The following is a 24,274-nucleotide window of genomic DNA, read 5'->3' as shown; positions in this document are numbered from 1 at the left end:
CTATTCCTTCCCTTCATAGATGCTGCCTCACCCGCTGAGTTTCTCCAGCATTTCTGTCTACCTCCAAATTACTAGCCACTCGTCAGCCCAGCCCTGCATTGTCCAGGTCTTGCTGCTTTTGGATGTGTAACGTTCAGAGGTCCAAGAAGTCTGGCCGCATGGCTCTGGCCAGTCCCCAGGATGCCAGTTCACTGGGGTTTTACCGTGATTGAGAAGGCACACTTGCATCTCCGTCTACATTTGCCACACGTGGTGCCAGCCACCGCAGTGTCAGAAGGGAATCTCACTCAGAAACGGGCAGGTCACACACTTTCTGTTGTAAACAGACCACTGAACATCGTTAGGGGTGAAATTATGTTGGGCGGTACTTTTTAGCACTTTTGTTAATAAATATTTGTTCTGTTTATATATTTTGTAACAAAATCCTTAAATTGTTTTAGGTCTCAGGAGCCCCAAAGAAAACTTTCAGTTGAGGAAGTTGAGGAAATATCCTCGCCAACAGATCATCTCCCTCTTGTACATTCTGATAAACCTTTGGCAACTCCAGAAACAATAAGCCACGTTACTGGTGAAACCGGAAGTCCTGAGAAACATCAGAGGCTGAATTCAGGTGTAAATGTGAACAATTCACCTGGAAAAAGTGAATGTCCGTCTCGTTCTGGCACGGAGTACTGTGTCTTACTGTTCTGCTGCTGTATCTGTGGATTTGAGTCCACCAGCAAAGAGCTGTTGATGGATCATATGAAGGAGCACGAGGGCGAGATCATCAACATCATCCTTAACAAGGACCACTGTTCCCAAACGCAGTAGCGCAGATCAAACTGAAAAAGCCTGGAAAATCTATATTTTATTCTCTGTGGATGAAGGCATGAAATAAGCTTGTTTTAGTGTGAACAGAAAATGAATGTTAATATTTCAAAAATGGATTTGTCTTTTAAAAGTTGCCTGCATTGCAGTTTTCACACACAATAATTAGTACTAGTAATAACAGCAATGTAAATAACCTGGAAGCAAGCAAGATGCTGAAGGATTATTTTAATGTTTCTGTTTCTCTACACTTGCCCACCTCGTGTTCATAATACTGACATTTTTGATACAGATTGTATTTCTGTATTTATTTAACTTTTTTATATTTATGCATGTAGTGTTCAGCTGTTACAAAGAGTGAGCTGTTATGAGGCAGTCCAGTTGTATTCACAATGCACTTTGGTCACGGTGCTATTTTATATTTGTATCACTGAATAAATCTATTGAGGACAATAGTAGGGGTTGGAGAGGTTGATAAAAACGTTGTCCTTGATGGCAGCAATATAAATATAGATGGAATAAACGTTTTATTTAAAGTTTTCCTTATTCACGTCTATCCAGGGAACCAATCTTATCTAAGTCTGTACAGGTTTTACTCTGAATCACAGCAGACCCACTTCAAGTTCACATTGACTTTACAGTTCCACTGTGGATGGGAAGTTGAGAATGGAGGGATTAAAATCTTATCTGGGTAATTTGTCTCTTCATAGCATAGGTTTTGTACATCTTTAAAAAGGCTGTCATACTTTTATCTGCTGATTATCTTTTTATTGGTCATGCATATAATGTTTAACTACAAATTATTTTTGTAATTCCACACTGCTGCGGATTTATTTCAGAGGGGTTGGAAGATCTCCTTTGTTTCAGCCATAACGTACACTTGACATTGTAAGACTGCCTTGTTACGAATGCGTAATTGCTAACTTCTTGCATTGTTTAGTTCAGATCAATATTTAAGGTTTAGGAACATTCATGAGGCTTATGCTTCAGACTAAAAATATTGAAATCTATATTTATGTTCAAGGTATACGGTTTGCTATGTTTTCATCATGAATGAAATTTATTCAAAAGCATCTTTAAAGGATTAATATTTATAAAACCGCTAATTCCTCAGTCGTTTATCCAGGGCATTATTGTCGGAACATAACCTCCAACAATAAAATTGTGGTTAATATTTGTTCTGAGACATTAAAAAGTTGTAAGATTTGATTTTGCTGTTTAAAGTCGTGATATCCCGCATTTGGTAGGCTGAGCAAGCACATTATGATGCCCTGCTAAGATTCAACTTGGAACTAATGAAAACGCCCATGCAAGCAGGAATCCATCCATCATTCTGATTACACGTCTAATTTGTGCTGGACATATTTAACCGGTAAAGGAGAAATTCTATATTAATTTATCAATAATTTTACATTGCATGATAAGTAAAACATTGTGAGTAAATGATGGTTAAGCAATTTTCTTTTTCTTTTGAATTGTTCAATTTTGAAATATGTTCAATTTTGTAAAAACTAAAATTTTAACAATTTAGTTGAACAAGTGAAGTGTCCTTTATAAACAGATATTAAAAGTCTCAAATCTATGTAAATGTCAAATATTTATGAGGAATAGCCCCAATGACGTCTAAAGTACAGACAGGTTGACAAATATAAAGGCAGCTCTGCTTCCATCAAGTATGTGGCAAAATTGGTATTAGTAATTTTATTTTAAAGCCCTAACAGGGAATGAATGATTTCAATTCAAGCTCTCATCAGGCTGCTTGTTTTTCAACAGATGAGTGAAGTTTGCCGAACACTTACTCTTGAATCTGGTGTCTCTTTACAATGTGGAGATTAAGTTTCAGCAAGAACTTCCTTGCCCATCGCGAGGTAAACTTGTACAGTATAGTTAGTGTCGTTTGCACGCTCCAATTACTGGACGTGGTGCCTTTTGTTTTTTAAAGGATATGTAAAGGTAGTGGTTTTGGACTTTACCATCTTTTCAAAGCATTGATCCCTGGTCTTCATGTTGTGGAAGTATGAGTCATTTGGTAAATATCAATGTGTGCCAATCCCTTTTGCCTAAAATGGGTAAAAGCAAGGCTTGGATTAGAGTGGCCACATAAGTCAACATCTTATTAGGAAGTATCATTGAAACCTGTTTAGGCTGGTTTGAATGTTGACTTGAAAACCCAGCTGTTCAGTCCAAGCTTTTACATGTTTGATATAATTGACAGTCCAGCAGTGAGTTTAAAGGCGCAGGAGTTGAGCACGATTCTCCTTCATTAGACTCTTGCAACTAACTTCCACTGTGGTAACATACTGCCTTTAAATTTACTGTAGCATTCTGCAGCATTTACTCGAGTAAGCTGCTCACTGCTGTAAGTTGCCAATTTGTAATGGCCTGTTTCAGCTGTCTAAGGGACAAATAGATCTGAGACATCCCATGTGGAAACAGGCCCTGCAGTCCATCGCTCCTATACTGATCATCGTACTCGTCTATACCACTTACCAGCACTTTGTCCGTAGACCATGCTTTTGTGATCAAGGGTTTGTTGAGATGCTTTTAGATATTTTGAGAGGACACGTCTACAGGCTGTGTTTCCCACAACCCAACCATTTTTTGGATGAGAAAACTCTTCTGTACAACACTAATCTCATGTACCTCATCCTAAACCAATGCCCTTCAACTCTGGTGACGCTGCTATCTGGAAAACATTCTTACTGACCACTCTATCTACCTCTATCACGTCCTCCCTCAGCCAACTCTGATTTTTACCTAAATTTTGCCCGTTGTTAAAGTTGAGACCAAGAGTTAAATATCTGATTCACTCTGAGGATGAATGAAAGGTTATTTGCAATTCAGATCAAAATTGATTAGGTATTAAATTGAAATATAAATGGGACTATGTGTTTGAGAAACTGACTGGCTTTATAGCCCACTGACATGGAAGAAAATATCCTAGTTCCAAAATGATTGAATACATTGTAGATTGTAGTTTCTGACTGCAAGGCTTTTGGTTACATTGGTAGAATCTCAAACTTGTTAGGCTCCACCATTAACACAATACTCAAAGTTCATTGTGAGCCATTATTAACCTGCTTTACATTCAGTAATAAGTTGGTGTCTGACAGACATTTTTTTTTTAATGGTTAAAAGCTGATTATAGACCGATGTTTCCACGGACAGAAACAATAATAGTAAGGGTCTATTTCTAAATCATTGTCTAAAATATTTTTATTTTGCTTCACTTGGGCTGTTTTGTGTGATCTTGTATGTACGTGCGTACATTGAGTCATGAAGTAGATGGAATATGGTTAACTATGCAATGCTGTGCACCACTGCCAGAGAGAATCTCGGAACATACACAGGTGTCAAATGTATGACCATTCTGCACAGATATGACGTGCCTGGTGGCTTTCAGGAAATCATTAAAAGGCTTAACCTGAAGTCTTTTGATACCTACTTTATTTTCATTCCTGTTATTTTGTGATCAATTCACAACAGATGCCATGTTTCATATTCACATTGGTAAATGCTTACATTTACAATAACGGAAGTATTAACTAAACTAAATTCAAGAAAAATATTAAAACAAAACCATAGGATATTCCTTCAACATTTTTTGATATCTTGAAAGCACTTAGTTAAAATGTAATATAGTTGTTAAAGATGCATAACTGTACAGCAAGCAATATTTTTTACATTTGATATGAGATGATCATTACTTGTATAAGTAATGTAATGTCATTTATTATTGATGAATTATTTTGAATACATGTTTTTTTTTTCTTCTCACATATCACCAACTACACTCAAACATTTTTTCACCAAAGCATTGATTTAAAGAAACCTGTAAACTCGTGTGTGTGTGTGTGTGCATGCGTGCCTGGGTACGTGTCCAAGTACAGTTTGCATATCGAGCTCCATGCCTTACTGCCAAAATCTGTACAGATGATATACAATGGAACAGATCACGTTTTTTCTATGTTAATTAAACTAGACTTGTAGTACCTTTGTAATAATTTTGTCTCATGGAAATGTCCTGTAACAGCCTAATTTATTTTACTTGTAATATTTGTCATTGTTATATTTTATTTAGTATACCATTTGAAACTTGGTAATAAACCTTTGTCATAAAAGAGAAGCAAGATACATTTAATGCAATAGTTAAGCTATTTTTCCATAATTTAGGTTTTACTCAAATATTGTTTGTTTTCAGTCATTAACAGTTCTGTGTTCTGAACTCTTGCCCAAGCAATGTGTAACCACACAGAAACAGAGCACGTTGATGCTTATCCTGTGTGAATAATGTTTGCTATCTCATACCTCCACTATATTCCCATATTTCTTTATTCTCTCCTTTAATCACCAAGACAACCTATTTCTAAACGTTGACCTGTGAGGTGAATGTCAGATGTCATATTTTAATCTCTAATTTTGCTCAGCTATAAGTTCCCAGCTCTTAGTAAACCTGTTTTCAGCTAACAATGCATCCCAAGTTTGAACATTTCACTTGTGTCAACATCCACATACATTGAAGAGTAAACTATATAAGAATCTAAAAATGTAATTGGTAAAAATTGGTTAATATTTATTGCACTTTTTGAACAAGGATTGTCGATTTTTAATTCTCTTTACTCTGTCAATTGGAAATGTTCTACAATTAAATACTTTATTTTTACTTCTTGGTTTGGGATGCTTCCTGCACCGCCAAAACGTCAGCCATTCCTTCTCTCCAGAGATGCTGCCTGTCCCGCTGTTACTCCAGCACTTTGTGTCTATCACGGGATATATGAGCTTTGTAAGCTTTGCATTTGCAAATGCAAATCAGGGTAAAGGTCAATGACCCAAAGTCTTTGAGTTTGAGGCATGAAGCACAAAATATCAATAGTTACAACAATGCATCATTAGTATGCAGATGTTTACTTTCCACATGTGCACCAAAGCATACATTATAAAAATAATACCAAAGAACATTTTGAATAGCTTACAGATACTTTAAAGATTAAATTTATTATGTGCGATGTCTGAGCCTTCCAGGCATCTGCTGACACCTGAGGCCAGGGCAGGGATTGTGGTGCTGTTAAAATATCTGATATTATCAGCCAGTTTAGTTAAAAGCCTTCAAAGGACAGTCTTCAAATTGATTAAGAGACCACCCCCCAAATTCCCTCTCCTGCGACCAGTTTCAGCCAGGACTCGTACGTAACCCACCTGTACAGTACGCTGCGTGGGTTTTCTCCGGGTGCTCCAGTTTCCTCCCACACTCTAAAGACGTACAGGTTTGTAGGTAAATTAGCTTCAGTAAAATTATAAATTGTCCATAGTGTAGGATGAGTGATCAATGGTTGGAATGGACTCGGTGGGTCGAAGGGCCTGTTTACGCACTGTATTTCTGAAGACTAAAGTTTAAACTGAGGCAGCTGTTGCTGAGTGTGTGACAAACAGTGATAGGAAATCCATTGAGGGTGACAACTACCTAATGAAAAATCCTCCTCTGCATTTAGTTATCCCTCGCCTCTACTGATGGCCAAGTTGCAGTTGGTGCATTAGTGTATCTCTCACTGTGTCCCTTCTCTTTCTCAACACCCCAGAAGCTGCATGTTCTTCCTTTCACACATACAAGAACTGAGCAGGCACTGCTCAGGAAGATAGCATTTCTGATTCTACAGTCACCTCAAACCACCGTCCTATTGTGTGGTAGGAACTGATCCATTGGAACCAACATCCAAACAAGGAGAATGTGAAGCAGGCCTTTGTAGCCTTTATCAACTTGCTTATTACTTGATTGTAACAGAATTGTGGACAATCTTTTGTAAAATCTAGGTTCCTTTTCTAAAAATTCACAACATAAAGAATGCATCTAAATAGTATCAAGGACAAGAAATATTTTCTGGAAGAAAAATTGAATTTTCTATCTCAAATTACATCAGAAATAACATCTGAAGAAGGGTCTCGAGCCGAAACGTCGCCTATTTGATTCGCTCGATAGATGCTGCCTCACCCGCTGAGTTTCTCCAGCATTTTGTCTACCTCAGAAATAACATGGTTTTTCATTCTCATTTAAAAAGTCTGTTTGCCCCCCCCCCCCACCCCAAAACCAAACCGTTCATAAAATATAACTTACATTGGCCGGATGTGCACAGATGTCATTGTTTCTAAATTACTTAAACAAAAATTAAGTGTTTCCTGTGATGGAAAACCATTGTGTAAAAATCTGGGCTTGTCAGCAGAAAGTTCAAATGGCAAGAAACACATTGTCGGTGTGAGAAGCTTTAAGTCCTGGAGAGATGGCGCTTGAATGTTGGAATATGTTATTGATACTTTTAATACTGGGTTTTGTAAGGCATACAGCTATGCTTTCTTTGCGTCAACAGGCTGAGTTGTTAATGAAAAATACTTCACTGATTGATGGGTGAGTAAACAAGATTAGTTTTGTCAAAGGTACACAAAATTGCTGGGGAAACTCAGCGGGTGCAGCAGCATCTATGGAGCGAAGGAAATAGGCGACGTTTCGGGCCGAAACCCTTCTTGTTTGTCAAGCCTGAATCTCATACTTTTTGCTTCACTGTTTTATTCACTGCCTCAAAAAAACTATAGAATAACTTCAAACCTGTGCGTGTAAGGGTAGAAACTAGTCAATTGTAATAATATTTGAATGAATATACCATTACTTTTACCCCTTGTTTGGCTAGATTCCCCTTGAATGCATTTGTGTTGTTCTTAGACTACTCTTCGTGGTGAGAAGTTCTGCTTTCTAACCAATCAGAGTAAAAATATTCCATTGCATTTCCTACCTGATGTTTTAATGACAATACAGCTATTCCCCTGATTCCAACTTCACTCTGAATTCGAAACATCTTTCAACAATATCTTGTTTTCTTGTTTCTTTGCAGTTTTTTTTCTAATTACTGTTTTGCCTACTTTTAAGTGTTGATTTTGTGTCATTTATGTTTTTGTATCTGCCTGTGTTGCTGTTGCAAACAAGAATTTCTCCTGTACTTCACTGAACTTGTGCATGTGACAATAATCACAGCTTGGTGCCTTTCAATAAAGCCGATTACAGTAGCAACAGAGTTTTTCTCTTGTCTCATGTCATATAATTTACTTACCGGTATATATCAAGCAGATTTTCAAATGTAAACAAAGCACATCTTCATCTTTATCTCTATCTTTAAAACACAAATTCTGCTTGCAGGAATCATTGGTAATGTCAATTAAATCCAAAAATGTAATTTTGTAAACCAGGGATCCTCCAGCTGGAGTGTAACAGAGGGGGAAGTGTTCTGGTTCAGGGAGGGATAGACGGGATAAGGGAATATGTCAAGAGAGCAGGAGACCAGGGTTGGGGTGATTTTGATAAGCTGCTAATGAACGATCGGCTGAAGGCCGTTGGAGAGAAGGAAAACAAAGCAAATGTAAAAAGCCGTGAGGTGTAGGCCAGAGCTGTGGGAATGTTCAGACAGTGTCTGTGAAGAGGGAAACAGTTACCATTGCAGATGAAGACAAGTTATCTGAGATTGTTGAATTTGATATTGAGTGTGAAAGACCACAACATCCCAGATACAAGGTGTGGTTTAGTGCCTTAGACTACCTGGGCATCAGACAGGTAACTCGGTTCACATTAGGAGTGGGATGAAACCTCTGTCCCCGTCTCCCGACTAACATTGTCCAGCTCACATCTGCTTTAGACGACTTCTTAACGTCATTGTTTACTTTTGTGTGACATTGTCCTTATGAATGAATGATATCTTTATTTCGAACGATTAAAAAACGAAGAAAAGAAAAGATGAAAATGAATAAATAAAAGGAAAATTATATATATACATATATATAAATACATACACACATACATACATATACATGTACATATATACATACATATACATAACATATATGTACATACATAAATTAAAAAATCAAAAGCCAATTTCAACATAATACACATTAGACTCATTGGAAAAGGGATAGGAAGAAGCCTATGCTTGTCAAGTCCTACCCCCATTCTTCACCATTAACAAATGCAAAATTCAATAAAATAAACTAAACAGACAATTCAAATAAAACTACTCCAATCAAGCTATTAAGACAAAAAGAAGAACAAAAAGAACAATCACCATTAACATCTGTGAGATTTACATTCTCCTTCCTCATTACTGTACTTTTCAAAGATATATCTTTTGTACATTTTTTTAAATTGCATTATATTCATACTTTGTTTAATCGTTTCGTCAAGACCATTCCACAAAACCACCCCACAAATGGAAATACACATACTTTTTAAATTGGTCCGAGCATAATGCTGTTTCAAGTTTAGTTTCCCTCTAAAGTTATAACCCCCCTCTCTGTCTTTGAACAGTTTTTGTATGTTTACAGGTAGCAGTTTATTTTTTGCTTTATAAATTATTTGTGCAGTCTTAAATTCTACCAGATCCTTAATCTTTAAGGTGTGTAATTTTAAATACAGTATATTGGTGTGTTCATGATATCCTACATTGTTTACTATACGAATAGCTCTTTTTTGTAGTGTGCTTAGTGATTGTAAGGTGGTTTTGTAGGTGTTGCCCCATACTTCCACACAGTAATTTAAATACGGTAACACAAGTGAGCTGTACAGAATATACAGTGCTCTCTCATTCAAAACATGCCTTGCTTTCCCCATCACTCCAATACTCCGTGCTACTTTTGCTCTCACATGTTTTATATGGGGTTTCCAGCAGATTTTGTAATCAAGAATCACACCCAGAAATTTATTTTCATACACTCTTTCTATTTCAACATTATTTATCATTACTTTTACTTGTGTATTTATTTTGCGTTTTCCAAACAGCATAAGTTTGGTTTTGTTTAAATTTAATGATAATTTATTCAAATCAAACCATGTTTTTAGTTTACTCATTTCTGCTGTGACCACCTCCAAAAGCTGCTGCAAATTGTCCCCATCACAGAAAATATTAGTGTCATCTGCAAATAACACAAATTTCAAGAGATTTAACACCCTACATATATCATTAATATACAAAATAAATAATTTGGGGCCCAAAACCGACCCCTGTGGGACTCCACAAGTTATTTCTAAGCATGTTGATTTGCAGTCCCCTATTTGCACAAACTGATGTCTTTTACTTATGTAGCTTCTCATCCACTCTAGTACAACCCCTCTGATTCCATACTTTTCCAGTTTTTTGATTAGCAAATGATGATCAATTGTATCGAATGATTTTTCCAAATCTATAAATACACCCACTGCATATTTCTTGTTATCTATAGAACTGGTGATGTCTTCAATTAACTCCATTAATGCCATGGATGTCGATCTGTTTGACCTGAATCCATATTGACTATCAACTAGCAATTCGTGCTTCTCGATAAAGTTATCTAATCTACTTACATACAGTTTTTCTAATATTTTTGATAACTGAGAGAGTAACGACACCGGCCTGTAATTTGTAAATTGATTTCTGTCTCCAGCTATGTATAGTGGGATGACTGGCAGTTTTCATTTTACATGGAAATACACCAGTAACCCAGCCACCAGGTGGCTTCATCAATAACTTATCGCAGAGGCAACTGGGCTTGCCTGTAGATGGGTCCTGTCCAAATCTGTCTAGAATATGGCCTCTTCTATTCCGATGAAAGATCTTCAACCTGAAACATTGTCTCGTTTCACAACTGTGGTTTTACCTGACAAATTGTGCATATTTCAGCAGGTTTTCTCTAGTGCAGCTTTGGAAATGGATTTCTGCATCTGTCATATGGCAGATGAATCTGAAGAAGGGTCTCGACCCGAAAAATCACCCATTTCTTCTCTCCAGAGATGCTGCCCGTCCCGCTGAGTCAATGAGTCCCGATGAATCAATGCTTCTCTTCAATATTTCTACAGGCTACACTCGCTCATGGACTGGATGCTGTACCTGTTGCTCTTTTAATCCACAATTATTGAGCACAGTTATTAACCTGTTATTATGTAAGGATCCACTTTGTTTTCAATGTTAATTGTCCTTATTTCAGGCACAATGACCTTCCGTGGCAGCTGATGAAGAGGGTGAGTAACAATCTTTCTGCTGTGGACCTCAACACGTGGAATGTTACTCAGACCAACCTGCAGAAGCTCCGGGCCGGTTTGGTTGGCGCTCAGGTACAAGGGTTCTCATCCCAACTCTCACCTCTTCCTTCTCCCATCTGTCAATCTATGTTTATGCAGTAGGACCATTAGTTACAAAATAATCTGGGCCATTAACAAGTTTAGAACAGAGTTTTATACAAGATCAGGCGGGTGAGGCAGCATCTATGGAGAGAAGGAATTGGCGACGTTTCGGGTCAAGACCCTTCTTCAGACTGATGTCGGGAAAAGAAAGGAAATAGGCGGAGACAGTTGGACTTGTGGGAGAACTGGGGAGGGGAAGGAGGGCAAGGGTTATCTAAAATTAAAGAAGTCAATTTGCGCTGGGCCTCACTCTGACAATGGAGGAGGCCCAGGACAGAAAGGTCAGATTGGGAATGGGAGGGGTAGTTGAAGTGCTGAGCAACCGGGAGATAGGTAGGTTAAGACGGACTGAACGGAGGTGTTCAGCGAAGTGATCGCCGAGCCTGCGCTTGGTTTCATCAATGTAGAGAAGTTGACACCTGGAACAGCGGATGCAGTAGATAGCCCTTGCTTTCTCCCTCCTTCCCCTCCCCCTTCCCAGTTCTCCCACAAGTCCTACTGTCTCCACCTACTTCCTTTCTTCCCCCCCCCGACATCAGTCTGAAGCAGGGTTTCGACCCAAAACGTTGCCAATTTCTTCTCTCCATAGATGCTGCCTCACCCGCTGTTCCAGGTGTCAACTTCTCTACATCGGTTTGTTTTGTTTGAGCGCAGGCTCGGCGATCACTTCGCTGAACACCTCCGTTCAGTCCGTCTTAATCTCCAGGTTGCTCAGCATTTCAACTACCCCTCCCATTCCCAATCTGACCTTTCTGTCCTGAGCCTCCTCCCTTGGGTTTCGGCCCGAAACATTGCCTATTTCCTTCGCTCCATAGATGCTGCTGTGCCCGCTGAGTTTCTCCAGCACTTTTGTCTACCTTCGATTTTCCAGCATCAGCAGTTCCTTCTTAAACAACAGATTATTGCTTTGGTTTGGTGCCAGCTGTATTAATTATTGCTGCAGTTATTCATGTATTGACCATGTGGGAATCTGGGCTCGATGGTGGCCAATGTTTGGATGCAGCAAGTGCTGAAACAAAGAAGCAAAGTATCCAATGTGACTGATGGATATCAGCCGAGATTCCACGGAGTGAATCACATCTTATACATGTGTACGGTCATGAGGGGAGTGGATAGGGTGCATGCACAGTCATATATCCAGAGTAGGGGAATCAAGAACCAGAGGTCATGGGTTTAGGTGAGTGGGGAAAGATTTAATAGGAACCTGAGGGGCAACTTTTTCACAGATGGATGTTGGGTGTATAGAATGAGCTGCCAGAGTAGAGAGCTGAGGCTTTTGCCATAACATCTGTGGAATTCTCTGCCACAGAAGGTAGTTAATGCCAGTTCATTGGCTATATTTAAGAGGGAGTTAGATGTGGCCCTTGTGGCTAAAGGAATCAGGGGGTATGGAGAGAAGGCAGGTACAGGATACTGAGTTGGATGATCAGCCATGATCATATTGAATGGCGGTGCAGGCTTGAAGGGCCGAATGGCCTACTCCTGCATCTATTTTCTATGTAACAACATTTAAAAGACACTTAGACAGTGGGATTACTACTGTAGATGGGGCTTTTGGTCGGCATGGGCATGTTGGGCCGAAGGGCCGGTTTCCGTGCTGTATGACTGTGACTATAAATGTTATTCCTTTGTACTTCCATGTCCACCATCTGCTGCTACAGAGCTGGGGCTTAAGGGCTCAGTGTCATTTCTCTGCACTCCAGAGATTGTGTAAATCTGACACAACATTTAAACCATTCTCTACCCAGCTGAGTTTACATATGAGCTGCCCAGTAATCTCCACAGTTTGTGGATGCAAGATTCTTCCTCTCGTGAGAAGAAACTCTACTTGATGAATCATATTGAGCCAAATGCCACTTTATTACCTTTAACACAGCACCTCCTTCAGGTGGTCTTCGACATTGTCAGTTCCATCAATCTAACAAAAGTCAGTTGTACTATTAGTGGTTGATTTAAACATGTGTTTACACGTTGAAGTGTAGTTAGAAAGGGGTTTATTACTTCTTTAAGAAATAAGGGTTAGGGTGAGATGAGAATGAAGCCCCACCATGCTTGTGACGTATCTGTTGGTCCAGTTTAATGTGTCTCTGCTTTGTTACATTAGTTCTGGGTTGCCTTTGTGCCATGTGCTGCACAGAACAAAGATGCAGTCCGCCAAATCTTGGAACAAATAGACGTGATAAAGAGAATGATAGAGATGTTCCCGGACGATTTTCATCATGCAACAACAGCGGATGGTACGTAACGCAAAGATGCTTCATATTCACCCCATAACCAATGATGCGCCGTACGTACACGTGCTGTATGTAATCTGTGGAGCCGGCAGCTGATGGGGAAATGCTAGACTGGCCTATTGTTAGTAGAATCATCGAATGGTACAAAATGCAACAATATTGACCAATTATTTTAAAGGAATCGTACAAGTATTTCGTAGTGGTAAAATAGCCAGCCTTATCGGTGTGGAAGGTGGCCATGGAATCGACAGTAGTCTAGCAACTTTGAGAATGTTCTATGATCTTGGAGTCCGTTACCTGACATTAACGCATGCCTGCAACACACCATGGTAAGACATTCTTTAATCATGTCTAATATTCATAGCAATGTTTCCTGTGAGTTGGTAAACATGAGTTGTGCGGATTTTCCTTGTCCAGTTCCAGTCGGGTGGATGAGCGGGAGTTCACTCGCTGAGCAGAGGAGCTTGGTGTTGTGAATCCAGCAGCTGAAGATCAGTCGGACTGGTCCACAGAAGCACAATGATGCTTCATGCAGTAAGCATGCAGGTACAGCAGGCAGTGAAGAAAGCCAATGGCATGTTGGCCTTCATAACAACAGGTATTGAGTATAGGAGCAAAGTGGTCCTTCTGCAGTTGTACAGGGCCCTAGTGAGACCACACCTGTAGTATTGTGTGCAGTTTTGGTCTCAATTTTGACCATTTTTTCTATTGAGGGAGTGCAGCGTAGGTTCACAAAGTTAATTCCCGGGATGGCGGGACTGTCATATGCTGAGAGAATGGAGCAGCTGGGCTTGTACACTCTGGAGTTTAGAAGGATGAGAGGGTTCTTATTGAAACATATAAGATTATTAAGGGTTTGGACACAATAGAGACAGGAGACATGTTCCCGATGTTGGGGGAGTCCAGAACCAGGGGTCACAGTTTAAGAATAAGGGGTAAGCCATTTAGAACGGAGATGAGGAAGCACTTTTTCACACAGAGAGTTGTGAATCTGTGGAATTCTCTTCCTCAGAGGGCGGTGGAGGCCGGTTCTTTGGACACTTTTAAGAGGGAGTTAGATAAAGATAGTGGAGTCAGGAGATATGGGGAGAAGGCAGGAACGGGGTACTGATTGGGTATGATCAGCCATGATCACATTGAATGGCAGTGCTTGCTCGAGGGGCCGAATAGCCACTCCTGCACCTATTGTCTATTGTCATTGTTTCGTGTCACAACTCCATTCTCTACCACAAGTGTAGATTGCAGCTCATGGAGGTGTCCCACTCATTCTCACTTCTCTCGGTTTGCAGGGCAGATACCAGTAGAGTGGACAGTGGCCATGTGAAGTCTGGCGTCCAAGGATTGTCCCATTTTGGAAAAGTTAGTAAATTATACCCAAAGTTAATAAAAAGCTGCTTTTGTGTTTTGTAATGGAGCAACTCTGTGTTGTCTGTCCCTGTAGAGATGATGTTGCATGTTGTGAACATGTGTGCAGTGTGGGAGGGGGAAGAACACAGCTAACTACCCATGTAAAACACAATACAAAACCATGTAAACCTCCAGTTTAAATTCCATTTGGAATATTTTGGAGGACCAAGAAACCCAATTCAATTTATCCTTCACCTCTGAACCACCCTGTTCTTCAAATATAAAACACTGGACCTTGAGTACTAGTCATTTATAACTTTATTTTTGTAACCCCAATCCTACAAGCCAACCCACACAGAGTTTGTTCCTCCTCTCCCCTTGACATCATCATTGTTGGTTGTCTCTCCTGCACTCTGGTAATCCCATCCCCAAGTCTGATTTTACTCTCTCCCTTCTCCTTGCATCCCAAATCAGGGGCTTGGTTTCTCTTCCTGACACCCGCACATTATCGATGATGGTGGATCTATGTATTTTAACACCTCAAGATGCTTTTCCCCATTAAATGCGATGCATAAATACGAGTAGTTATTTTCCGTGAACAACCAGGTTCAGGAATAGCTACTTCCCCACAGCCATCAGGCTATTAAACCTGGCTCGGACAAAACTCTGATTATTAATAACCATTTTCTGTTATTTGCACTTTACCAGTTTATTTATTCGTGTGTGTATATATTTATATCATGGTATATGGACACATTTATCTGTTTTGTAGTAAATGCCTACTATTTTTCTGTGTGCTTAAGCAAAGCAAGAATTTCATTATCCTATACAGGGACACATGACAATAAACTCACTTGAACTTGAACTCTGTGCTGAAAGACAAGGACGTATGAAATGTTTGCAGTGTTTGTCTTTCAGGAAGTTGTGAAAGAAATGAATCGTCTGGGAATGTTAGTTGATCTGTCCCACGTCTCCAAGGATACGGCTCTGGCCGCACTGGAAGTATCAGCCGCTCCCGTCATTTTCAGCCATTCCTCCGCATTTACTCTGTGCAACCACACCAGGAATGTCCAGGATCATGTTCTACGTAAACTGGTATGAGATGGTGTCAATTATATTACCAACTAAAATAAATACATGATCTGGAAATACAATCATGACAAGTAAATGATACCAACCTTTATAAATCTACCAATGACAGCAAAGGAGCCATGTAGCCCAGTGTTGTTCTCCCATTCACTGACATCGTGGGTGGTCTGATCTTTGCTGCCCAATCCCCATTAACCCCTTGATTCCTTCTGTGGTTGAAAAATCCACCTATCCCTGCCTTGACTACACTTAATGACAGCTCTCTAGGTAGAGATGTCCACATGTTTACATGCTCTGAAAGGAGATATTTCTCCTTACTTTCGTTTTAAATGTCAAATCTTTGATTCCGAGTCTACGACTTCTAGATTTCACCTGTAGAAACATCTTTGCAGCATTTAATCTACAAATCCCCTCAAAATCTTTTTGATTCAGTGAAATATCTGCCACACTTCTGAACACCAGAGGGTATCAACTCTGTAATCAGTCTAACAAATTTGCATTGTACTCCATCTTTCTACTCAAGTTCAAGTTACATTTATTGTCACATGCACCAATTGCTACAGTGAGATTTGAGTTACCGTACAGCCATACGAATAAAAAGAACACAATACACAATAGAATTTAATATAAACATCCCCACACAGCGGAATCAACGTTTCCCGCTGTGAGGGGAGTCAATAAAGTTCAGTAATCTTCCTCATTGTTCACCCGTGGTCGGGGCCTTGAACCCTCCGCAGTCGCCGCTACGGCGGCCCGATGTTCAAGCCCTCTCGCTAGGATGATCGGAGCTCCGACGTTGGAACGGAAGAACACACTCAGCGGCTTGGAGTTTCCGAATCGGCCACTTCTTACTGGAGACCGCGGCTTCCAAGTCCACAGGCCGAGCTGGGTGGAGCTCCAACACTGACGATCCTCAGCGAAAGGTCCCAGGCCTCCGCGATGTTAAAGTCAGCGCCGCCCATGGCTGGAAGCTCCGCAAACCACAGCTTCACGGTGTTAATCAGCAGGCCCAACACTCCGGAGCTCCAACACGGCGATCCCCGGCAAGGCATCGTCCCGCTACGCGATGGAATTCAGTGCTGCACCGCTGTTGAAGCTGTGGCCGGTCTCCGGTAGGAAAGGCTGCACCAATCCAGTTGGTAGGCCGCGAGGGGGGGGGGGGGGGGGGGGGGGGGGTGAAGATGTGACTCGGAGAAAAGACGCATCTCCATCCAGGTAAGTGACTGGGAAACGGTTTCCCCCTATTCCCCCACTCCACCCCCACATAAAAAAGACGAAGAAAACTTTAAAAACATACTTATAGACACGCTAAAAATAACAAAAAGGCTGAAAGGACAGACAGCTGCTGGCGAGGCTGCCACACACGATGGCACCACCCGATTGTCACCAGGAAAAGCATCTTACAAGTAATACCTACCCCGTGGTTTACTCTTCAGTTTCATTGGGCCATCTGCTTTATTTTTCAGGCAAACAATTCAGGGATTGTGATGGTAAATTTTTACCCCAAGTTTATTTCTTGTGAAGAAATTGCTACCTTATCCCAAGTGGCAGGTTAGTATGACAAGCAGCTGTTTCATCAAAGGCCCGAGCACATTTTCTGCATTCTCTCAATGTTTTTGTTGTAATTTAGATCATCTTGATCACATTAGAAGTGTTGCTGGTGCAGATTGTGTGGGCATTGGCAGTGACTTTGACGGCTTTGAAAGGTACACAGTTACAGCCATTTCTGATTTCTCTCTTTAGAATTATTCATTTGTTGCATCTACAACAAAGTCTTTCTTTTTTGTTTTAAAAGGGGACCTGTTGGTCTGGAAGATGTTTCAAAATATCCCGATTTGATTGTCGAGCTTCTTTGGCGTAACTGGACAGAAAATGACATTAAAAAGCTGCTTGGTTTAAACATCTTACGAGTCTTTAAGAAAGCTGAAGAAGTGAGTAGTTTATTGTAAATGTTCACAACGACCAGCTTTATCATTACAAATGGCCTGTTTCCGTGCTGTAATTGTTATATAGTTATATGGGCAACTGCAGTACATTATGAATTTGATTGTTTAAGAAGGAACTGCAGAAGCTGGAAAATCGAAGGTAGATAAAAATGCTGGAGAAACTCAGCGGGTGCAGCAGCATCTATGGAGCGAAGGAAATAGGCAACGTTTCGGGCCGAATGTTTCAGTCTGAAGAAGGGTTTTGGCCCGAAACTTTGCTTATTTCCTTCTCTCCATAGATGGTGCTGCGTTTAATTTTAATTTAATTTAATTCTTTATTTCAAACAGAATAAAAGAGTTTCTCCAGCATTTTTGTCTACCCTATGAATTTGATTATATTAATCAGTGATGTATTGTTACATTTACATTCTATGGAAGTTATATCACAACCAAACCATCATCTATTAGTGGCTTTATAAATCAGGGTGTTTTCAGATGGTCATTTTTATGCCTTTGATGAATGAATGAGGTAATGAATGATACTTTGTCACATGTGACAAGTCAGAGATATTCTTTGTTTTGCCTACTCAAGGTACGCAAAGATTCGCCACATACAGGGCGCCGACTTTATGAAGAAGTTGAGGCCATATTTTTAAAAGGGTTATTGCATTGAGATTTTGACATGGGAATTGGAATGGAAGAATTAGTCAGTCACCAGGATGTTTGTTACAGGTACATTTGGTGCTTCCACGATCATTCACTCAGCAATGTTGGGACCTGGATGCAGACACAACGCACAGCTATTTATTTTATACAATAGTTCAATATTTTGTGTGTTGGAAATTTGAAGTGAGAACAGGAAATACTGACGTGCTGAGATGGTCTGGAAGCATCAGTCGGGAGACAGATTAGGTTAGCACCAAAGGTTGATGATTTTTTTCAAATTAGGAACAGGAAAGTAGAGTTGTACCAACGTTTATGCAAGTGCAGAGCAGAGCAATGTTGGAACAGATCTTTAATTTCACTTCTATAAGAAGGTGCCTTACAGAGATATGATCAGGGTCAGGAGGAGGTCCCATGACCCCTTAATGTCCCACTGATTTGACAAGATCATAGTTAGTATTATTGTAACCACAAATGCCGATTTCTGTCCACCATTGGTATCCTTTCCACTCCCTTGCTACTGACTGTCTGAGAACAATCTTTGTCTCCAAAGCTTTAATGGTGATATTGTCTCAGATCTAGATTTTCACTGTGGATCCTCATCACTTGGGTCTTCAAGTTGTGTCTCACTTTGCTAGAATCAGCTGCTACAAGCCTAGCTGTCCAGCCTCCCCCACCGGATATTTCCCATTGTATTAGTCCAGTAATGCCCCTGTCCCACTTAGGAAACCTGAACGGAAACCCCTGGAGACTTTGCGCCCCACCCAAGGTTTCCGTGCGGTTCCCGGAGGTTTTTGTCAGAGGTTGCAAGTAGTGGATCCTGCAACCTCCACCAACCACCTTCAACTAGCATTGCAAATGGCTTAGACTAAAAAATTACCGATTTTTAAAACGGCAACCTATTTTTAGTCGCGGCCGGTATTGAATTTTTTGAAATAATCGCCAGAACATAGAAGAAGCGGAAACCACTTTCGACTATTAGGGAGACTGACAAAAACCTCCGGGAACCGCACGGAAACCTTGGGTGGGGCGCAAAGTCTCCAGAGGTTTCTGTTCAGGTTTCTTAAGTGGGACAGGGGCATTAAAGCATCTGAACTGCTGTTAACGTGTAGGAAACTGTCTTTAAACAAGTTGACCGGGATTGCGCGGAGCCCTGTGAGAATGTTCGAAGGTAGACACAAATGCTGGAGTAACTCAACGGATCAGGCAGCATCGCTGGTGAGAAGGAATGGGTGACTTTTCGGGTCGAGACCCTTCTTCAGACTGAGAGAAACGAGAGATATAGACGGTGATGTAGAGATAGAGGGCAATGAATGAAAGATGCAAAAAGGTAACAATGATAAAGGAAACTGGCCACTGTCAGCTGTTCGTTAGGTGAAAACAAGACTTGGGTGGGGGAGGGATAGAGAGAGAGGGAATGCCGGGGCTACCTGAAGTGAGAGAAATCAATATTCATACCACTGGGCTGCAAACTGCCCAAGCAAAATATGAGATGCTGTTCCTCCAATTTGCGTTTAGCCTCACTCTGACAATGGAGGAGACTTAGGACAGAAAGGTCGGTGTGGAAATGGGAAGGAGAATTAAAATGTTTAGCGGGAGATCTGGTAGGTCCATGCAGACTGAGTGAAGGTGTTCAGTGAAACGATCACCCAGTCTACGTTTGGTCTCACTGATGTATAAGAGTCCACATCTTGAAGAATGGATACAGTAGATGAGGTTGGAGGAGGTGGTCTCCACACTGCCCTGTACAACCCAAGCAGAAACTTCCCATTTTTGCATTTAATTTGTCTGGCAATAAATAATAGCATTCAGTTAATTTTACTAATGATTTGTTGTATTGCATACACAAAGTATGTGAGCTGTTCTCTAATAATCCCTGATTTAGATCCTCCTAATCTCCCATTGTTTAGATAACGAGAAGGGTGGCAGGATGATGAGGTAGCAGAAATGCCTAACATGATCACTAACATGAACACTTCCCCTGATTTATATAACCATATAACAATTACAGCACGGGAACAGGCCATCTCGGCCCTTCAAGTCCGTGCTGAACACTTATTTTCCCCTAGTCCCATTTAGACTGAGGTTTCTCATCAAATAATTTCCTTCCACCATGTGTCTAAATAAATGCCTTGAGGGGCAATGGTAATGTAAGCCTAGTTAAACCCAAGCCATAACAGGATATTTGATTGCATTACACTTCACAGAAATATATTATATAGCATTGTTATTTGCACAATTAAAAGAAGTTTATTAAAATAATTACTCAATTAACAACAAAAGACAAAGTGTGACCACCACTGATTCTGACATCTTCAAGCAACCAGCCTCCCATGCTTTGACCAGAGGCTACTGCAATCGACATGCTGTTTCGTTACACGGGGACTTTTAGGGTGCTGCTTACAAGAGAAAATGCAATCCTCTATTTCCATTGGTATTACTTCAAGCAGTCTCCATGTTTATCTTGGGCTGGAAAATACCATAAAAATACATGGTACAGTAATATTAATGGTACATTTTTCAGATTCTAGTACTTTTAACATCAGTGCCCATAATGTTCTGCAATGGGGCATCTTATGTGTCCTGCAATGTGCCATGCTCTTCCATGAAGATATTTGTTCTTGTGAGTGTCGGGTTTGGGGTGATAATGGTGAAGTGCAGGCAGGTGGACAACAGGTGAGCTATGGGACCAAGGCCTGTTTGCCTAATGAGATAGAGCAAGCACCAACAAGGACGGATCCAGATATTTGGATGGGGGTCTGATGGCCATGGGCCAAAGGCAGACAAATGAGACTAGCCCAGGATGCCAATTTGGGTGGCATGGACAAGATGGCCCATGATGCCTATCTACGTGCAATTCAGCTCCATGACTTTAAGGAATGTGAATTAAAGTGGCCGAAATGGGAAACCTTTTCTTATCTCCGACATCCATATGTTTTAAAGCTTACTTTTTAAAGCAGTTATTATGGCTGGTTTCAAAACGCAATGTAACAACAATGAACTGCACATTATCCTTTTCACAAAATGAAAGTTGCAGATCAGACAGTAAGCTGTAGCAATTTGCCAGTGACAGCATATCTCCACTGGCCATAAGCTGCTGATTGATGTGTATGTTAATACTATTAGAAACATAGAAATAGGTGCAGGAGTAGGCCAGTCGGCCCTTCGAGCCTGCACCGCCATTCAATATGATCATGGCTGATCATCCAACTCAGTATCATGTACCTGCCTTCTCTCCATACCCCCTGATCCCTTTAGCCACAAGCGCCACATCTAACTCCCTCTTAAATATAGCCAATTAACTGGCCTCAACTACCTTATGTGGCAGAGAGTTCCAGAGATTCACACTCTCTATTCCCCATGTGTTTGTGGCTAATGGCTGAGACACACCTAGAATGGGGATATTATCATAGGAGGAATGATAATCATAGGTGAGGTTTATGATCGTGGAGTTCACAAGAGTATGAGATGTGATATCATTGAAACATGGACGCTCCAGATGACGAGAATCCAGAACCAGTTCTCTTTAAGGCACGGTGGATGTAAAGTATTTTCTCTCAGAAGGTCATGAGTTATTGGAACTCTACAAGCGTAGTTGAACATAGAACAGTACAGCACAGGAACAGGCCATTCGGCCCACAATGTCTATTCAGAATAGTTTGATATTTTTAAGGAAGTGTGATTTTTGATCAGCAAGGGAGATGGTTAACAGTTAGATGGGCATATAGGATTGAGGTTGCAATAAGAAGAGCCATGATCTTACTGAATGGTCAAGTTATTTGGTATTGCTCCTAATAATGCTTCCAGTTACCAATTAACATCTTTTAGCCAGAAAGTGAACAGTTATAAATGTAGTGCAGCATTATTTCTGCTTTGAATTATTATTGAAACAGTTTTTCTTTAATTGGCTGCTTTTTTTAAAACTCGATTTGATCTTTATTTCTTTAATTTGGTTGTACAATGAGAGGGTTCCATTATTGGACATGAGAAGGAAGAGAAGACTGAGGAGAATGTAAGATCTCAAGCAGGATCTTCTGGATGAGGTTTAGTCTTTGCAATTGTTAAAATATGAATTAAATGTATTATAGTGGGTGGTAACTTGACGTTGTAATGACACTAAGATGCTGTTTCTTCCCTATTGTGTTAATTGAATAATGCTATCTGTGAGGTTAACCGGATAATATTTTGTTTTGCAGGTAAGCATGCAGCTTCAGAAAACCACCCAGCCATCAAACGCCGTCATTTCTCAGGATAAGGTGCAGAGTACATGCAGAACAATTCTCGGGTCTCCTGCAGCCCCGCTCTGCACCAGTCACATTACCAACACAGTCATGCTCGTTGTTTCTTTACTAATCATAACACTGTACTAAATACAATATTATAAATGGATTAACATACAGAGGACTCGTATAATCACCAATAGAAGATTCTACTCTTAATCACATCTACTCTTAACATGTTCCTTGAATTACTGTATATATCTGCAAGCACAAACTTCCCAATCTACACTTAGATGAAAAATAGGTTTATTTTCATGGCCATTTAAGACTGCTATGTACCTCTTGATTGAGCTTTCATTTTATAATATGCTAGGGTCTTGTGGACAGTGATAGTCTTTATTCAGCCAGGAGAATTTCTGTACACACATTTTGCAATGTTCTGTGAAATGTTGACAACGGATGATGCAACATATTAATGTACAAATATATGTAATCATTCATTCAAATTTATATAAACTACCAAAGAAGACAAATGTTTCTCAGGATGAATGAGGCAGCACTTTAATGACAGTAGTAATCGGTCAGTTCTTTGATTGCTGCAAGAGAACCCTTTGACTGCCCCATATAATGGATCAGCACACTTTCCATTGCAGATTGGTGAAATGGGTTTTCATATTTTAGTAAATCCAGTCGCAGTTCGTAGAATGTGCTTCGGGTTGCTAAATAGTCAGTATTATTGTCTTCGTCAAAATTATGGTTTTTTTTCTTCAGTCTCACAAGCCTAAGTTGAAAGATTTAGAACTAGTTTTAAACCCTAATGGACTGTTCCACAGGAGTGTACCAACGCTCTCACTCACACTGGTAGACAAAAGTGCTGGAGAAACTCAGCGGGTGCAGCAGCATCTATGGAGCGAAGGAAATAGGCAAAGTTTCGGGCCGAAACCCGTAGGAAATAGGCAACGTTTCGTGCCGAAACCCAAATGGTTTCGGCCCGAAACGTTGCCTATTTCCTTCGCTCCAAAGATGCTGCTGCACCCGCTGAGTTTCTCCAGCACTTTTGTCTACCTTCGATTTTCCAGCATCTGCAGTTCCTTCTTAAACTCTCTCACTCACACAGACCGCTCACACTGACCACTCACACAGACCACTCACACAGATAATAATCTTCGAAAGTTGTACAAGATCTCAAAATAAGATGAAAAGAATTACAGAATCACAAAATGGTTATGGCTGAGGTGCAGGCCATTCGCCCATCGAGTCTATCCTGATCCAGTGGACAAGCCAACCCGCCAGTGCCATTTACATTTGGCCCATTACCTTCAGGTACCTATCCAGGCCCTTTCTGAAAGTTGTCATTGAGTCTTCCTCCACTGTCACCTGTGGCAGTGCTTTTCACATCCTAAACACCTCCAGTTGTAGTATTTGCTTGGGCTGCTTTTGTTTATTTTGCTAATTGTCTTCAGTCTCTGTCCCATCACTGATTCAGCTGCTGAGAGCTGGCAGGGATCTGATGGGTCAAATGGTCTTTATGTCATAATTGGTTAGTGAACAAGTGGGGAGGATAATTTTGGAGTGGGTGGTATGTTTCAGTGGTAGCTAAGATAGGACTAGGGGTGTTCTGGTGTAAATAGAGTGAATGAGAGGGCAGGAGTTCAGCTAGGGTTCAGGTGGTGTGCCTAGATTGTCTAAGATAACATCTAAAAAGAGAGATGAACTTGATAGTAAGCAGAAGAGGTTCGTCGTGAGTCTTCTGGAGTGGGTAAGGAGCATGTGCTCTGAAAACTCAGGCAACGGAAGGTA

General features: G+C 40.5%; 2 protein-coding genes across 3 annotated transcripts in view; both read left to right on the top strand.

Annotated features, from left to right (window-relative positions):
• The window catches only part of znf507 (zinc finger protein 507), a 29,648-nt gene extending 24,179 nt beyond the window's left edge, over positions 1-5,469 (top strand). For both annotated transcript variants that reach the window (XM_033036448.1, XM_033036449.1), the window contains one exon: positions 441-5,469. In XM_033036448.1, coding sequence (XP_032892339.1) covers positions 441-810 — 370 coding nt within the window. In that variant the 3' untranslated portion in view covers positions 811-5,469. The remainder of the gene's footprint in view (positions 1-440) is intronic.
• A 668-nt stretch (positions 5,470-6,137) lies between these two features.
• LOC116982896 (dipeptidase 1-like) lies at positions 6,138-23,003 on the top strand. The gene is made up of 10 exons (XM_033036447.1): positions 6,138-7,204; positions 10,801-10,927; positions 13,101-13,233; positions 13,409-13,559; positions 14,520-14,589; positions 15,496-15,672; positions 17,133-17,217; positions 17,297-17,372; positions 17,462-17,597; positions 22,451-23,003. Exons 1-10 carry the CDS (start codon positions 7,080-7,082, stop codon positions 22,622-22,624), a joined length of 1,254 nt encoding a protein of 417 aa, XP_032892338.1. The 5' UTR covers positions 6,138-7,079; the 3' UTR covers positions 22,625-23,003.
• The last annotated feature ends 1,271 nt before the right edge of the window (positions 23,004-24,274 follow it).

This window comes from Amblyraja radiata, chromosome 17 (assembly GCF_010909765.2).
Source record: "Amblyraja radiata isolate CabotCenter1 chromosome 17, sAmbRad1.1.pri, whole genome shotgun sequence".
Taxonomy (NCBI): Eukaryota; Metazoa; Chordata; class Chondrichthyes; order Rajiformes; family Rajidae; genus Amblyraja; species Amblyraja radiata.
The sequence above is the reverse complement of the archived record's forward strand: the minus strand, read 5'-3'. Positions and strand labels throughout refer to the sequence as shown.

What these genes read in the sequence shown, in the direction of transcription:
- LOC116982896 (XM_033036447.1), top strand. Translation starts at nt 7,080, where the DNA reads ATGGCGCTTGAATGTTGGAATATGTTATTGATACTTTTAATACTGGGT. An exon ending in GATTGTCCCATTTTGGAAAA is followed by an intron (nt 14,590 to 15,495) that starts GTTAGTAAATTA and finishes TTTGTCTTTCAG; the next exon opens with GAAGTTGTGAAAGAAATGAA. An exon ending in TACCTTATCCCAAGTGGCAG is followed by an intron (nt 17,218 to 17,296) that starts GTTAGTATGACA and finishes GTTGTAATTTAG; the next exon opens with ATCATCTTGATCACATTAGA.